Raw genomic sequence first — 17695 nt, 5'->3', positions numbered from 1 at the left:
TAAATCGTATAAAGAAATTATCAGTGTTTTATTATTAATAAGAAATCTATATCGAACGTTAGGGAGATTAAAAAGTCATTAAATTGTCGAAAGATTTGTTATTGATCTAATTTTCGGTAAGATTATCTTTATTTTAAACCGGACCTTTTATATCGATACTCGCTCGTCTTGACATTGCCACATTGAACGGGACAGAAAGTTTTCTACACACATAAGTCATGGTTTATAATATTTTTTTATTTAAAAGAGTACAAAAAAGAAATAGTTCAAATTATTTTTCAGGTTGTTCAGAGGTGTTTTGTGAAGAAAAATAATATAACATAAGTGTTATTGATTAACAACAATAGATACATTAATTTTTAAACCGCCTTCATAAAAAAAATCTCAATTCGGAAGGTTTTTTTTTTAGTTTGCTGAACTTTTGTCTGGCTGAATCGATTTTGATGATTCTTTTTTTTTTTTTGAAATCTGGTGCCTTCAGTGTGGTCCTAGTTAAATTTGCCTAGTTCTGACATTTTGAAGGCAGTGTCATTTTTTGCATAATTGTCTTCTTAAATCGTAAAGTTATTCCTCTGTCTGCACTATGCTAATAAACAATTAGAATCTAAAATGCTTGAAACATTACAGCGATGAACTCACCGAGATGATTGATTGGTAGTAATAAAGTTTATCAGTCAACATTTTGTTAGGTAAACATAAAAGCGTATTAGTAATTCGTGAAACACTACATTAAATTATAATTAAGAGTATTTATCAAGTACAATCGATTACAGATTGATAAGCTAGACTCTATGGAGACAAACATCTAATAACTAATGAGTTTTTGGGAACTCTGATTAATTATTTTTGTTTTAAAAACAAAACATTTCCTATGAGCATCACGATTCCAAAAATCTCAGAGCAGTTGATGTTCTTTAATATTTTTCATTTAATTTTGGTTTTATTTATGACACAATATTACGTATTATTTCACGAATTTTTGTTCATTGGTTTGTTACTGGTTACTTTTTATTATCTCCACTTGTTGTTTATGTGTTACTGACTCCTTAGCACTAGATTTTGATCTACTTTAATAGAACATATTTTATTCCAACTTGGACACTTATCAATCGGTATGGATCAATTAAAATACAATAATTTGATAAGTTTATCTTATTATCCTGATTAAGAACGCCAGGATTAAATAATTTCTTTCCTACTATACTTTGAAAACGGTGAGTGAGACTATTTAGTTGAATCATTGAATAAAAGCGTAGTTTTTTTTTTTTATTTTACAATATTATGTTATCCTTATTCTTTATAATTCTACTAATAGAAAGACAGGAAATGTTTACAATAATTCTAAAATATCAGCAAAAGGTCACCATGATAACCCAAGAATCGATAAGCTTGAACTAGAAATATATTTTTTATTTTAATTAAATTGAATACAATCTACGTATGAGTATAATTATTAATTAATAACAATTACGAATAAACTTCTTTTTACGTATTCATCTTACTTGAGTGCTAGAGCACTAGCTCTAGAGAGCTTGAAGACACCATTGTTTGATACATTTTTTTACTATTTTAATTTAATTGTCGAGCTTATTTAGCTTATTGCTGCTCTTTTAGTCTTTTGTGTTTTCATTGCTAATTTACAAAGCCAAGATATTTCTATACCAAACATTAAACGTAGTAGTCACGTTAGTTTTGGCTAATGTAAAAAACAAAATCGAACATTTAATCTACTTATTCTTCTTGAAGATCTGGTTTTAAGTTATCACTTAATTGCTAAAGTAATAAATAATCCAAATTTTAATGGAACTGCGATGCCAAGAGCAAGCAGTATATAAAGTGAATTGAACGCCCAACTAAGAAAAATGATTTTCATAAAGATGACATCATGGAGCGATCTTTCGACATTATGCTAATCCGCTTTTTTTGTCAGAATTATTCATCATCATTAAATCACCATAATATACCATACCATCAATATGGTGGTAGATAATAGATAGATTACTACATAATGCCTGCTTACTACATAATGTCACAAGTAGTTAATTACTACAAACCTATCTCCTGCCTGCTTGGCTTGGTTTGCACCGACTTCAAATAGTTGAGCGAGAAGCGCTTATTGCAGTTACATTAATATATATCATCGTCGGCAATGGAGCTGGTGGGTCGTATAATGGTAAGCGCTACCACAGCCCATGAACATTTGGAGAGCGAGGCCGATAGCAGACCTTACGCCTCTACAAATGGATTGCAGACTATAAATAGGATAAGGATTAAGAAAGGATTGTCGAGAGGAATAAAGGAAAAGACTGGGAAGGGTAAGGAAAAGGATACGGGCCTCCGGCTCCCCCACTCACCGAACGAAGCACAGCTTATCTTTCACGCCGATTTTCTATCCTGGTGTGGTACTTCCCCGGTGCGAGCTGGCCCAATTTGTGCCGAAACGTGGTCGATTCCAAATAAAAATGATTAAATTTTAGTTAAAACATAATTGTGTGTAATTAAGTATAAGTCAAATAAACTCGTCTGCTTTATATTATTGAGTATAGACGAAGACCTTGCGAATATCAATATAAAATATCCAGTCAAATATGAGTTGAACAACAAGCAATGAACAAACAGGAAAAATTCCTATAATACATGGTTTACAGCTATACACCTGTGTTACAGCTATCCAGCTCTATATTATTTTAGTAAAAACCCTGCCTAAAAACTTAATTATTTTACTGGTTCATTATATCGAAGTTATCTTACGATCAACTTACACTAAATCGATATGGTCCATCAATAGGTATAAAAACGTTCTAGAAATAAAAACACTAATATCACACTTTAATTGCATAACGGTATTTTCTTATCGGTTCAAGCAGTAGGTATACTCAGATGTACCTAGCTGATAAATGATTTCATTGAAATGATAAGCTAATATTGTAATCAATGTTTGTTTTATATAATGAATGCAACTGCAATTGAGTAGAAAATTTTGTGATAACGTGATCGTTAGGAACGTTAGGTAATATTTATAAAAACTTGACCAAACGGTTGTTTGCGGGAAATTTAAAGAATTATATTATGTAGGCAGCTGCGTTATAATTAAATAATATTTGAACGCGTCCGTGTGTGTAGTTAATAAGTATATAAATTATAGCCCGCTTTTCTCTTAAAGATTTTTTGTTGAGGACCTAAGTAGCCTTATAAATATACCTACCTTTTTATAAAAAATAAACAACATGAATCAAGTATTGTTTTTATCCTCTCATCTGGTTGTTGAGAATGACGCATCTCATTAACACAATTTACCCCGTTCATTAGGATTGTTCAGCTTGGTATTTTAAATGAAATGTAGCAAACCGTCATTTATTGTTAATTGGTATGAAATATCATGGAGTAATTTGGAGAAATATACTTTTTATATTGGTATCGTTGTTTTTTCACAATTTCTAAGATACAATATGGTACAGTCGAGGATATGCAAACGCAACACAAAAAGTCATGTAACGAGTTACGACGCGTAACAAAGGCCACCTATTAGATTTATCCTGTCGTTATTGTGATGCATAAATAACCCGCTTTGTCAGTCCTTGTCTAGGTAGAACCAATTAAGGTAAATAAGGACGTCGTACATTTGCCTTATCGGTAAGTCCTGCCCGGAAACACGGATTTTATAAAACATCACCATTTTATAGCATTTTCTTACTTAAGAAGTGATCTAATACCTTGTCACATTAGCCATAGTATGTCAATACTGAATAGGAGATAATCATGGCTAATTGTTCTAATTGGTCATCGGTTAAGCAACTTGCGTATATGTATTGCAACCACTGTTTAGTATTAATAATTTTAACAGTGTCTCCATGCATTTAAGAATGATAAGTATATTAGTAATTAGCAAAACTGCAACAATATCATCATCTTATATATAAAATTCTCGTGTCACAATGTTAGTCTCTATACTCCTCCGAAACGGCTTGACCGATTCCTCTGAAATTTGGTAAGCATAATGGGTAGGTCTGAGAATCGGCTAACATCTATTTTTCACACCCCTAAATGATAAGAGTAAGGCAGAACAGCGTTTGCCGGGTGCAACTAGTAATTAATATGTCTTTACAACACAATCTGACACCTGGTCCGACTTCCAACTAAATAAAAGGAAACGGTGACCATATAAAGAGGATCGGGCGTGCTTCATCACAAGTTGGGTCCCGTTATCATTGGACGCATTTGAAATTATTATTGTTAAACTTAATTTTTAGTTTCATAGCATTAAAATTTTCTTTATCTTATTCATTATTATTGTTTAAAGTAAATTGATTCGTAAACACACCTACTTTTAAATCTCACTCAGGTTTCAATACTTCTTTCACGTATTGTGTGATACCTACCAATTATACGTTACGTATAGACTCGACCCTTATCGCTCATAAAATTGCCATTGAAATATATTAATAGCTGACTGAAGAATGGACCATAACTATATAAAGAATTGTTGGCTCTTGTTATCATGAAAATAAGCAGTATATAGAGTAGTAGTGGTAGTGGAGAAGATTATATTTAAAATATTATGTATAGAATATAGATACATCACACTTATACAAAGAATAATATTTATATTTATAAAACATTTAATGCTATTAGACTAAAAAATTAAACATAGAAATCTACTAAGTTGAAATTAACGAATTTCGAAATAAAATAATGTCGCACAGGCTTCTACAATAATGGGTCTGAAAATAACCTTTGTTGTTGCAACTCGCGCCGTCGAGAAAATCTTGACCTCATTAAATGATTACTAATTATAATAATATGTTGGTACATAACTATTATCTTTATATTCCTACATTCAGCATTATGGTTAAACGAGTGCATAAAATTGCTGCATTGCAAGGTTGCATACATTTTAAGATTTTAAATAAAACAGCGATATATATTTTGACCTCTTTTCGTTGGAAAAAATTCAACCAAATAGTAATTGTAAAAGTAATTGTAATAGTATTTGTAAAAGTATACCAATAAACCACGAGATGTTGAGGAAAAGTTTTAGTATATTTACGAAATTATGGCCTACAATTTGCAATCGAATAATTGGAAAAATAAGTATCTAGGTACCTACCCATAGGCAACATTTGACATCATTCTTTGTTTAAAGTGAACAATCGCTATCGATGAATATAATTATAAAATATGTTCATTTAAATTCGTTATGCTAATCTGGCTATACCTCGACACCTCTGCTTATAGAGGTATTGTATTATTGATAACTCCATCTCGAGTCATTTAGAATCCAGTCAGGTGTTAAGAAAGCTACGATTGTGACCGCCGAAGTGGAACGGTGAGTCACTCGCGGTTTTGAACTTTGGGAATGCTGTTAGTCAATCGTTGTCTTGACTCTTGAACGTTTTGATAGCAGACATTTTAAGTAACTACCTACTCGTTGTAAGTTAATTACAAATTGATTTCAAACTCTAGGAAAGACAATGGCGCAAAATGAGTCGGAAGCACCAACTAAGAGCGTGAATCATTTCTAGGCCGCGTGCTCATTAGTTTGGAAACTGGGCGCAGTCAGGCGTACGTGCTTGACTAAACATTCATTTAGTTTGCCCAATTATCTGCTTTTGATTTCTTAAATTGAGGGAAATATTATCACGGCACAGGAAACTTATTGATCACTCTACGAGTAATTACAGTGACATGAATCTTGTTTTATAAGAGTATTAAATGGCAAACTTTGAATGTAAATACTTTAACATAAATCACATTTGGCTTTGCCACAAAAACCTTCACACAATACCGTGTTTGGAGATTACCTCGAGCTTGCATGTAAATTGAATGAGATCACCGTTGAAATACCCGCTAGTGGTAACGCCCTGTTTATTTTTAAAATAATAAGCAAACCTCTTTCCAAATCATCACTCAACGGGATATTTATAATCCCACCCTTGAAATTTCAATATCTACATATACAAAATTTTCTTATTAAAATATTTTTTAATAAAATATAATATACTTATTATACAATATTATTTTTATAAAGAGTATATTTCGAAAACTTCAACGGGAAATAGGGTTATCCTCCACTTCCGTCTGTCCTCGCCCATAGTACCAGAGAAATAAAACAGATGTTAAATTTAAAAATGTTGCATAGATACTGTAATTTCATTCATTAAATATCTACCAACTAGCTGTGTTGAAAGCTCGAAGAGAACGTATAAACATACCTACGTCCATGGTTACCACATACGCGAATAAACTCTCCAGTTCTACAAAGCAGTTTTCGGTCAGGATTCGTAAGGACCAATCGATATTGTTGCTCCTTAGTATTATAATTATTCTAAATGTCACTGACCGACCGAGTATTCCCACAAATAGTGTACCTACATACTCATAGTATGCATGTAAAATTAGCGTCTGATCCCAGCTAAAAAGAAGAAAAAACAAGTGTTTATAAATAAAACGCACATGGCACGCTTCACAAAATCACTGGATGTACGCATATTCAAAATAGTTCGCTGATTCGCTTTGTGTTTACAAATATATCGTTCGCAATCTATTATTCCTTCACTGACCTTTGTTATGTGCATATCATCAGTAGTGTCCGGTTAATCTTCTTTATTGTGTATAGTGTGGTGTGTTTAAAAAGTGATTTGCTTATATTGAAAAATTCTCGATTCATTCATACGTTCTCGCGTATTAATAGTCGTTAAAAGAACTTTTTAGTTTACACGATGCGAATTATACGAAACCGCGTTTAAAAATGACTAACCGCAGAGTGTATCCCCTTACTTACTCTATAATTATGTTCAATAGATATTTAAACCGTGTGATGTGGTAAAATATTACGTACCTCATTCTCGCTTAGTATGGCTTTATTTTAAGTGTTATTAATTACATACAAATTTAAGGTTGTTGTGCTATTTCTTTAATGTGTTCTCAGTTCTCACAGGGCAAAGTTGTTAAAATTTTTGCAAATAATTTAGGTAGAGCTACGTACATTTATGATATTTTTCGATTTCATTTTACGTGTGATACTATAGTGTAACTATTAGGTCGTTAAAATGTTAGTATCGCTGTAAAATCATGTTTTCAATATAGTGTTCATTTTATAGATAATATAGATTTGCAACATCGATTAGGTACCGGCTGTTTTTTAAAACGGCTACATAAATTAACTTTCAAGTATTTATTGAGACACATGAATAACATACAAACCTACCTATGTACGTAGGTATTTGAAACGTATTTATAAGACAGTGTTCTCATTTCAAAATAAACTATTTGTTAATTAATACAAAGTTGCTCCTAAGCAAACCTTATCTTTATAATTATTGGCAGTTAATTTATCTTTTTAACTACAGGACAAACATAGTAATTAAATTCGGTGTAACTATTGACATGAATACATAAACTATTGTTTCTATTTTACTTTGGAGTGTGAATTAAGCATCGTAACATTTAACGCTAGCCGGCTAAGTCACTCTAACGCATCGTGGAGTTAGATTTAATATTCATTATATAATGAACGTTCGACGATCTGACGCAGTTTGCTTTCACTCGGGCCGCTATTAATTACGAACATGATTGTGTTATTTCGTTTCTATTTACACAACTGTTTCGACTGCTGAAAGATAAAGAAACTGTGTAGTGTGTAGGTATCGCGCTAACGCGACGTCGCTATCTTATCGGAACCACTCTATTGATCACTCATCATTATATCGCGAACGGTCCACCTTATACGGACGACCGGACTACCTTTATTGTCCAATTTAACGTGTAGACGTGTACTCTTTTATAGGCACGATGTTACCGGTGAAGTCATAATGTGTGTCGTACAAAAATAGAAATACAGTGTTTACAGGAAAATAGTATCAATAACAAAAGTGTTGTGGTTTGTTATCGAACGGAAATGGCGGCTAAATCGCCCACAACTAGTGTGAAGTCGCGGGAGATCATTGGCGGCGACCAGTTCAGTCAACGGCGCGAGGTTTTCGAAAAACACGACACGGTGTTCCTGCCCTTGCCGTCACCTACGACCCCGACACCAACCTATAGAGAGGTCGAGCCAATTATAACGTCCAATCACGGTAAAACCACTTCGAACTTCAAACGAAACACTGCTGGCTACTCCAGTATGCGCGAAACGAGGAGCGAGGATCGCAACCATTACGATTTTCGACCACGAAAATACTCTGACAACTTCACATCAGACCTCAATCAAACTGATGATGCAGACTACAGGTACAGCACTGCCGAACGAACGAGGCGACTTTCTAAAATGCGAAGAGATTTTCTTACTTCAAATCTCCACGAGCCAACTGACAGTCCATTCACTCGAACCGGCGTTCGCGCCTCGATGCCCGCTACTAGCGTGAACGTTACAAGGTACAAAATTGAGAGTCCAAAAATTTATAAATTTCCTTTCGCCGAACCGTATACTACACCAACACCAGTTCGGCGTATTATTATCGATTTGGGACCAGCGGATGATGAGGATATTGAAGATGGAAAAGAAAATCACGTGCCAGAAGAAAGAAGAAAATATCAAAGCTTGCCCAATGAGCAGAGCTCCCCTAAAATTGATCGACAAAAATTATTTGAAGAACTTGTCAAAAGATATTCTCCACAACGTAAACCAGTGGATTGGAATCTTCCTCCAACAAGACCGAAAGTGGTGGGTTCAGTCCCAAAGTCGACATCAAGTGCAGCAGATAGTGTGGATAGCACAGATAATATAGACAAGGATGATGTATTTGAAAAGAAAGAAACTGATGAACCAAAGACACTACCACAAGAGATCGAAAATGAAAAAGTACCAGAGGTGCAACCGCATATAGAAATTTTACACAACGGTCCGGAAAAAATACAGGAAAATAATAATGAATCAGAACAAAAAGATCAATCAAAGAATTCGGTAGCATTAGAGGAGAATGACTACGTTCCCGAATTATCACCTATAAAAAGGCAATTGAGCAGAGAATCAGCTAAAAGACCAACCAAGGATGTAATAGTAGATTTAACCATTCCAGCGTTGATCGAGAAGATGAACACGGAAGGCGAAAACTTGGAACACCAAAAGAGCAACAGTAAAAAGGTTAAAAGAAAACGAAGTTTCCTTGATAAACTTCTTGGACGCAATAAGGGAGTTAAAAGTGACAAGTGATAACAGTCGAAGTGCTATCGTTTGCCAAAGATAACAGCAATCCTCTGCGGTTGGTCAAAGCACATGACGCCGGCCTGCCTTATCGCTGTTAAGGTATCAAATGGTTTATTCCAAAGTATTTTCATCAGTAAAAGAAACAATTAGGTATCGATACATAAAACTAATGAAGGTCATACTTCCTGCACGCTATCTTAATGCATTGGTGGGTTATCATGAACAGATAAGGAAAAGTGGCATGTGACACCCTTTCTGCTAAATTTCGATTAGAGTATTAGGTAACCAATTATACTAATTACTTAAATGTATAAATTTTATCGACATATAGGTGTTATTGTTATTTATAAATCATACATCTATGTGATGATGTTTTGTATAAAATATTATTAATGCTGTTTTACAAATAATTGTTACAGAAACTAATTTTTAAATGTATGTATAATTTTATTTTTATTCATTAATTATTTTTTATATTCGTTAACATATGTTCCTAAAATGACAAAATGTGTAGGAAATACTTTGCATAATAAAATTGTTATTTAAAACATAATTTTGTTTTATTACAACATTAAAACAATCACAAATACATACATACATATAAAATAAATATTATCACTTTAATTGAAAAAATAATGTCAATAAGTATTTTTAGCCTTTTCATATATATGGTATTTATAAATATAATATGTACTTGACATTTCTCTACATTGGTTACAACATCGTCTACAGCCTGTTCATTTGTATTACACCTAGGTACTTATCATTAATCCAATCATGTAAACTAATTCAGTTGACAATCTGAAAATCAATATAAAATATACAGTATAAATATATCATCATAAAGCATATATGTAATTGCTATCTAACACATTTAAACAAGTTACTATTGCTTAATTTATACATTTTGCATTTTTAATAATAATTATGTAGATACAATTTGATAAACATTTAAATATTTTATAAAATTTTCGCGATTCCAAATTAAAAGTAGTAAGTACCTTATTTAAAATATAAACTTTTGTTTCTATTAAAATATTCAATAAAATATTAAACTTAAGATGGAAGAAAAATTGTTAGCTTGAGGACAATCACAATAAGATTGGATATTTATTACACTGTGTAGTTTTTGGACCTAAGTAGACCGTAAGTTATACTAATTTAATAAATGTCAACGTTGCTGTCTGTCCCTTTTCACGCCTCAGCCACTGAAGCTTTAGATGAAATTTGGTATAAAGACATATTGAGACCCAAAAAAGGGAACTAAGTGTGGAAAACACGGAATAACAATTCTTAGATCCAACTGACACACAAAATACTTTATTCGGTCAACACAAGCACAAAAGAAATACATATTTATGTATAAGATTGTTACATAGATATTTTCATAGCCACAATAACCACAAGAAGTTTTGCTGAGTGAAAAACTCAAAATACGAAATTCAATTAAAATTAAATGATTAAGAATAACATGTTATGAAGAAAACAATTAAGCTCATATATTAATTACATGTTAATTATAAACACAATAACTCTCCCTATGGAGAGTCATTATTATTTAATATTTTCACAGCCTTCTCAGTAATTTCCCTATAAAACATAATAATATAAAGTACGATGTACATTTGGCAAGCAGGAAATCAAATTTTACCTGCATCATTATTTTATACAACTTTTTATACAGTTGTTGCTAAGGAAAATAAATAAAAAAAAACATTTATTCAAGCGACACTCTCCATTTACCACAATTCTAATTACTTGTCAAATTCCGATAAGCAATCAATTAAATGAAAACCGTGAGGTTTCATTACAAATTTCTATTAGGGCATTGGTAATTTTTTACCCATAATATTAAATATGCCCAATATGCAGAATATATGGATAAAGAAAAGATATGTATTAACAATACAAGAATAAACAATAACAACCTCAATTAAAGTATACAGTAAAATTACAGTATCATAACATAAAGAAACATATATAACATTCAGGAATCAGAGTCATTTGTTATCTTGTTATTCAGATAATTCATCATCAACAGTTCATATATTATGTTCTCACTGCAGGCAGCTTATTATGAAGATTCAGGCCATAATACACAATGCTGACTAAGTATGGGATGGTAGATATCACAATTCGTCGAACTTTAATTTCTTGGACATGCCAGTTTCCTCACGATGTTTTCCTTCACTGTTTCGAACAGTGGTTATGTGGACAATGTGTAGAGAAATTGAAAAATCGCACTTATTCGGTCTTGAACCCTCATCTATTCGATTGAATTCCGACATCCTGAATCCTTACCACCGAGCCATCACTGTATTTATCTTTACAAACAAGTAAAATCTGGTGATGAAGGGACAAAACAGGGTTGATCTTTAAATCAACATTTTACCAGTACAACAAAGCAAACCAACCAACCTGTACACGCTTCTATATTATTGGGAGATTATCGTTTTAAATTGTAACATTATAAAAAGTTAACACTGTAAATAACATAATTATCAGGACAGTGTAACCAAACTTCTATAAATCAGCATTGGTAATTTATACACAATTATTCATGTATACTCAATATAACTCTCTATAGATGTGCAAAGTTGTTATAAATTATTTATTATACCAGTGAGTATAATTATTTTCTATTTATTATATTATTAATAATGACATTAACTTAGTAATCGTAGAAGTTTTAGGGAATATAAGTTACATATTTATTTGATAAAGGTTTTTTTTTATTCATTATCAGTATCCATTTCCTTTACAGTGGCTTCTAAGGAGAACAAATGATTGTCGTCAACTTCTGGAGCAATTTGCCTCATTGCATTGGCTAGTTGGTACACATAATCCTTATTTAAACCACTGGGCCCTTCACAAGCAACTATTTGCCTGGCTATATCTTCTATCGAAGCAGCACCTGAAATCATAATGGGAAGCAATTGAGCTTTCTATCTTACCTTGATTTAATTTTTCTCTTCTTATTTATCGTTTCTATGGTTTATTTTGATAAGCTTACTGAATTTGTGATACATCCATTTGAGTTGAAATTAAGTTCTAAACTGCAATTACAACAGAAACAAAAACAACAAACATCACAACGAATTCAAAGACATAAATAAATGATTGGTCAGATCAGTATTCAAATAAATGAAACCTAACCATGCCCATCATATTGAATGCCCATTTTTGAATATAATATATTAATAGACTATTATAGAAAAATAATGCATTAAATTATAAGCTGTATGTTACAGATGACTTCTTGTCAGATACAATCTTGCAAGAATTTTGTCAGCTTGATTGTAATCTAACAGTGACATATTTAATGCTACAATTGATATTTGAGAAGAAAATTGATTTCACAGATAAGCAGTAGTGGCTCAGTGGTGAGAACCTCAGACTTCAAAATCAATAAGTTGGGGTTCGAGACCAAACAAGCGTGCAGGAAATAAATTGATTTTTCAATTTATCTGTTCCTGTAGATAACATCACCACTGCTTAAAACGGTGAAGGAAAACATCGTGAGGAAACCGGCATGTCCGAGAATCAAAAGTTTGACATGCGACATCTGCCAACCCGCACTTGGTCAGCTTGGTGGATTATGGCCTGAACCCTCACAGGAGGCCTGTGTCCCAGCAGTGGGAACATATATGGGCTGATGATAATGAAATTGATTTCACATTAAATAAAAACGATTTATATTAAAATTATAGCTCTGTTACCTGCATAAGATTCATTATCCTGTGTCGCTACATAAAGAGTCAACTCAAAAGGTTCAAGTTTGGTGTCTCTTGGATGGAATGTCACTATTTGTTTGGAATAACCATTTTTCTCTCTATAATCTAAATGCTGTGTTACTTGATCAACATCCTCATTTCTTATTTTATATGCAACACCCCATACTTTACTATTAGGATCATCACTGGGAATCAAGGTCACTACTCTGCCCGGCTGAAAAATATAAATAAAACTTATTACAACAACTTATAAATTGTTATCTCAACTCATCTTCATTATATTTCATTAAATTTGTTTATATTACTCACTTTATATTATTCACAAATTACATATTTAATATTTCGAAACCCATTCCAGCCAGATTTTATGTGAAAACAGGTATGTTAAAACTAACTGCAGTTAGAGCAACTTAACTACAAACTAAGCTTATATATTTTGTGACATTACAAAATCACCCTGACTTTTTCTTAATTTGTATAACAATCAAACTGTTTTCAGATTTATTTGTATCAACATATAGTATTATTTGGTGCTCTTTAATACAAAAACTACTGAACCAAAATTTAGGGTAGTTTTCATTGAGATTTGGGGTATTAAATAAAGGCATTGCCATATACTGTTTTCAAAGTGAAATAAATGTGATATTTACCTTCTCAGGAACTCCTCGGTGATCTATACTATGCTGATAGAATCTTCTAAGGTAACCCTTAATATATCCGACAGATTTATAATCATACTTAAAATCGACTTTCCAAATTAAAGAGCCATATCCGAACACCCACATATTCTATGTTATAATTACAATTACTTGCACCTAAATATTTTTTGTAAATTAATATCACATTAATTTACAATATGTACATTCTTTCTTAAATATAATTCATCAGTTTTTACAGACATATTTTTTTTAAATAGGTAATGTTTTAGACCGTATTGTGATAAGACTTATCATTTGACACTGACGAGTCACGACAAACGATGACATTGTGAATTATGACAATGACGTATTTTACGTAATTTTTTTATTCTATGGTAAGAGACACAAAATCTGGAAATTTTGGTTGATTTTACCACCATGTAGGTAAGAGAATTATTTGTGTAGTTGGTACCACCGTATATTAATTTGTCACTTGAAAAATCAAAAACAATATTAAAATAATGTGTGAAAACATAAAAAACTTAAACTTTTTTTTATGAAACCATAGAGAAACTAATGGCAGACAATTTAACATAGAGTATAAATTAATTGCTTGTGTGGTGGCAATTTCAAATGAAATTTTAATATGAATGAGAGATGAAACAAATAATATGCAGTGTTAATTTTTTTCTGAATTCCACACATAAATATACAAAATGCAATAATTTTTTATAGTGTAATCACCTGAAGTCACTCTCACCGGCCTCATGCCCACCGTAGCAGAAAAGCTTTGTCACGACCTCGTTGAGCCTGTATTTAAACCTTCCGGTATTAACAATAATGTGAAATTTAAACAAGTTAAAAAACCAACAAAAAGTACGTCAAATATCAATGGAAAGCCAAACAGAGCAGTATATCTTGAGAAGAGACGTGTGATTAATAAAATTATTCCATCGGACAATAAGAAACCTAGCTTATCTAAAACTTTAAAATCAAAAGAAACCATCTTAAAGAAATGTTTCGTTGATATAGCCGTTAATACTCTAGTAAGTGGGCCGTTGAGATGTGACAATTACTGTGTAACTATGGTTCGTAAAAGAGACCAAAATTCATGCAAATGTAGTAAACAAAAAGTTAAGCCAAAAGCAAGCAGCAAAATTATTCAAACCTTATACAAAAATAGTTTTATGGACAAAGCTTGTGCTCAATCTCTAGAAAAAGTTAATTGTGGAACACAATTTATTGAACGGAAAAATAGTATACTAAAATCCAAGTCAAAAAAGCCATCAAAATCAAAAACTAACATAAACTTCATTATTCCCAAGGATTCGTTGGAATCCGATCCTGATGAAAGAAAACCTTCTCGCATTTATATTTGTAAGAAAAATTCTGAAGCATCATATCACAATCTTTCAGCTCATTGCTTGGGTGGAAAACGGTGGGCATTATCCAACTATCCAATTCGAGGACCCGATTTCTAGTATTCATTTAAAAAACATACCCTAACAATCAAGATTGAAATAAAACCATAATAAAAAAATTTGAAAAAGTTTATTTCTTTTATCCTCTCCACTACATCTGCACAGAATAAGTGCTTTCATCTTGTTTTGTACCTAAAAAAATAATGTTTTGAAAATGAGACTAATCCATTATTTATTATAAGGTAGTTTATTTATGCATTGAAATAAATGTGGTCACTATTCTACAGTACCCCTTTTTTCTTTAGAGGTTTACAACAAGAAAACAAACAATTACAGCTTTTGATTAGTCTAACTTTTGAGTATTAGTAATTATTAATTTGATTAGAATTAATAATTATCTTATATTGCAATAAAGAATCGTTTAACAGCTAGAAAATTCATTTGTGATTGGGAACTTTGTTCATTTCGGACTGTTATCATAAAAAGTGAATTACACACCCACTACAAAAGTATGATTTCTTGGATTATCTATATGAGAAAGATAGTAACAAGCCCTTACATAGGTACCTAAAATGCATTTTTATACAAAAACCATAGACTATTTTTCTCATGGACCATAAGACAGCAATATTTTGATTTGAGCCATCTTATTCTCAATATTTAATTTGTTTGAATCCATTCTACTATCAATATATATAAGTGCTTTCAATTAGCTATATCAATAATTTGCAATGTTTTTGCTAGTGACACTGTATGACACGTTAGTTCATATATGTATGGTTATTCATCAATATATCAGTGCTAAATTTATAAATAAACTGTAAATTTAGCTAGAGTTGCACCACTTTTTGAATGTTTTGTAGAGGGTGTAACTCGATAAAGCCAATTCTCACATGTTCGGTTGTGCTGGACTAGCAGGTGGGGGCTGAGCTTCTAGGTTCTTTATCAATTGAGCTAGCCAATGTTTTGTGGAATTATCTTCTTGTAAACATGCAGTAAATGTAGCATCTCGTAGTTGGTCTGGAAGACATTGACGTAAGGCTTCCCTTGCTCTAGGATTATCAGATAAACGTAGATAACACCGGACCACATGTTTCAACAGTCTTGCCGATGGATCTTTTGCTAATGACAATACCATTTTTCCCAAAATCATAGCTACATGCGAAAATCTGTCATATGTCTGGCATATGTAGCATAATCCACTATCATCCAGTAATATCTTTTGCAAAATAAATGTTGCTACAGTCTTTGATAGTTCCGACCCATTTTCCATTATGCGAAGGCACAAAGGAATAATTTCAGTGGTTAACAAAAATGTTATAACTTCTTGTTCATCAGTTTTAACTAATGCTCCAATAACTCCTAGACTAGTAAGGCGTAGATATTCAAAAGGGCGGGTTTTGGATACTGTGTGTAAAAATGGATACAGGAACAAAGGTACGTGAGCTTGCAAGAATGCAGATCTGGTTTCTGGATGAGAAGCAACACATTGCATTAAAGCTAAAGCATTACAGACCCGGTTACTCTGATGAGCTGTCAATGTGGGAGGAATCATTGCAACATAAATATTCGTAATTTCTTGGAGCAGAGCTGCTATCGTACCAAAGCTATGCCATAACATAGGCGCTAAGTCGGGCACCACTTCCCGCTTTTTACTTAGTTCCAATAAAGCATTTTCACGAGTTTCTGGATTGCATAATTCTAATATCCAAGTGTAAATCTTTTCTCTGTCCACAACCGTCTGCATATTTGCCGGGCTTTGCTGTGCGCTTATGCTAGTATGCATCACTATTAAATTTTTGCACTTTGTAGGACTAAAAATGTTGGCATTATCCGCCAATTATTTCGTTTAGATATGATAAGCGTTTTAACTTTTAAATTGTATCTCTCGATTGAACATTTAATCTTTCATAGTATTCTTTTAGGAATGATGCTTATTTATGGACAAAACGAAATTTTTAACATTAATAAATTGTCAAACGAGTGTCACGCACACGCCATCAACATACAACTTCAGGGTACAGAGTAAAAAATTTCCACAATCCACAGAGTAAGAATATTATAACTTAATAGTTTAAGAGCAATGAGTAGTATAATAATACGGGTAAGAATTTTAGCGATGTATTATATGTATTATATGTATTATATGTAGACTAATGTTTTTGTTTTTTTTTATGTTACAGTCGACAATGGAGCTGGTGCAACGCCTGATGGTAAGCGCTACCACCGCCCATGAACATTTGAAGAGGCATAAGGTCTATAGCAGACTCACAATAATGGGAGTTCTTTTTCATATAGGTCATATCAATATAGGTCATATAAGAAAAAAAAATCCATTTTATTTTTTTCTTTTCGCATAGATATAAATATAATGTAGGTGTCGGGTATAAAAGCAAGAAAAATGTAAAAACTTGGATAAATTGTTCTCTGTTTAGACAATGTACTCTTATAACCGAATTGATACACATAACATTTGTTGTGAATACAGTTTGAGGCCCTGAATGGGTGATAGTACCTAAAGTAGTAATAGCAGTAGTAGTTGTAGTACTATCATCCTGAAAAACCCACAGAAACGGAAGCTTAGCGGGCGACCGCAAAATTTTCAAAAGTTATGTATCTACAAATAATAATTTGAAAAGTAAAGTAAAGGAAGAAAAGTACGGCCACCAAATAGAATCTAATTCAGCATACGCTGAATTAGATTCTATTTGGTGGCCGTACATTTGAAATGTATATTTATTTATTTAATTTTGCCAT

The 17695-nt window shown here is 32.3% G+C and overlaps 3 protein-coding genes across 4 annotated transcripts; 1 reads left to right on the top strand and 2 right to left on the bottom strand.

The window, feature by feature from the left end:
- Window positions 1-6219: 6219 nt before the first annotated feature.
- LOC119828962 lies at window positions 6220-9696 on the top strand. Of its 2 annotated transcripts, none has more exons than XM_038351303.1 (2): window positions 6220-6620; window positions 7787-9696. In XM_038351303.1, the coding sequence occupies exon 2, from the start codon at window positions 7898-7900 to the stop codon at window positions 9149-9151; it is 1254 nt and encodes a 417-aa protein (XP_038207231.1). In that variant the 5' UTR covers window positions 6220-6620; window positions 7787-7897; the 3' UTR covers window positions 9152-9696. The 2 variants fall into 2 exon arrangements, with proteins under 2 accessions (XP_038207231.1, XP_038207232.1); XM_038351304.1 differs by lacking the exon at window positions 6220-6620 and adding an exon at window positions 6878-6896.
- A 2174-nt stretch (window positions 9697-11870) lies between these two features.
- On the bottom strand, window positions 11871-13794 carry LOC119828986 (putative glutathione-specific gamma-glutamylcyclotransferase 2). The gene is made up of 3 exons (XM_038351332.1): window positions 13530-13794; window positions 12865-13093; window positions 11871-12059 (listed from the first exon to the last, which is right to left on the bottom strand). Exons 1-3 carry the CDS (start codon window positions 13662-13664, stop codon window positions 11878-11880), a joined length of 546 nt encoding a protein of 181 aa, XP_038207260.1. The 5' UTR covers window positions 13665-13794; the 3' UTR covers window positions 11871-11877.
- A 1259-nt stretch (window positions 13795-15053) lies between these two features.
- On the bottom strand, window positions 15054-16959 carry LOC119828997 (CCR4-NOT transcription complex subunit 9). Its single transcript, XM_038351343.1, has 2 exons — window positions 15832-16959; window positions 15054-15130 (listed from the first exon to the last, which is right to left on the bottom strand). Exons 1-2 carry the CDS (start codon window positions 16722-16724, stop codon window positions 15115-15117), a joined length of 909 nt encoding a protein of 302 aa, XP_038207271.1. The 5' UTR covers window positions 16725-16959; the 3' UTR covers window positions 15054-15114.
- Window positions 16960-17695: the final 736 nt, after the last annotated feature.

This window comes from Zerene cesonia, chromosome 9 (assembly GCF_012273895.1).
Source record: "Zerene cesonia ecotype Mississippi chromosome 9, Zerene_cesonia_1.1, whole genome shotgun sequence".
Lineage (NCBI taxonomy): Eukaryota > Metazoa > Arthropoda > Insecta > Lepidoptera > Pieridae > Zerene > Zerene cesonia.
Note: the sequence above shows the minus strand (reverse complement) of the source record. Positions and strands in the feature narration are given on the sequence as shown.

What these genes read in the sequence shown, in the direction of transcription:
- LOC119828962 (XM_038351303.1), top strand. Translation starts at nt 7,898, where the DNA reads ATGGCGGCTAAATCGCCCACAACTAGTGTGAAGTCGCGGGAGATCATT.
- LOC119828997 (XM_038351343.1), bottom strand. Translation starts at nt 16,724, where the DNA reads ATGCATACTAGCATAAGCGCACAGCAAAGCCCGGCAAATATGCAGACG.
- LOC119828986 (XM_038351332.1), bottom strand. Translation starts at nt 13,664, where the DNA reads ATGTGGGTGTTCGGATATGGCTCTTTAATTTGGAAAGTCGATTTTAAG. An exon ending in ACCGAGGAGTTCCTGAGAAG is followed by an intron (nt 13,094 to 13,529) that starts GTAAATATCACA and finishes TATATTTTTCAG; the next exon opens with CCGGGCAGAGTAGTGACCTT. An exon ending in GGATAATGAATCTTATGCAG is followed by an intron (nt 12,060 to 12,864) that starts GTAACAGAGCTA and finishes TTATGATTTCAG; the next exon opens with GTGCTGCTTCGATAGAAGAT.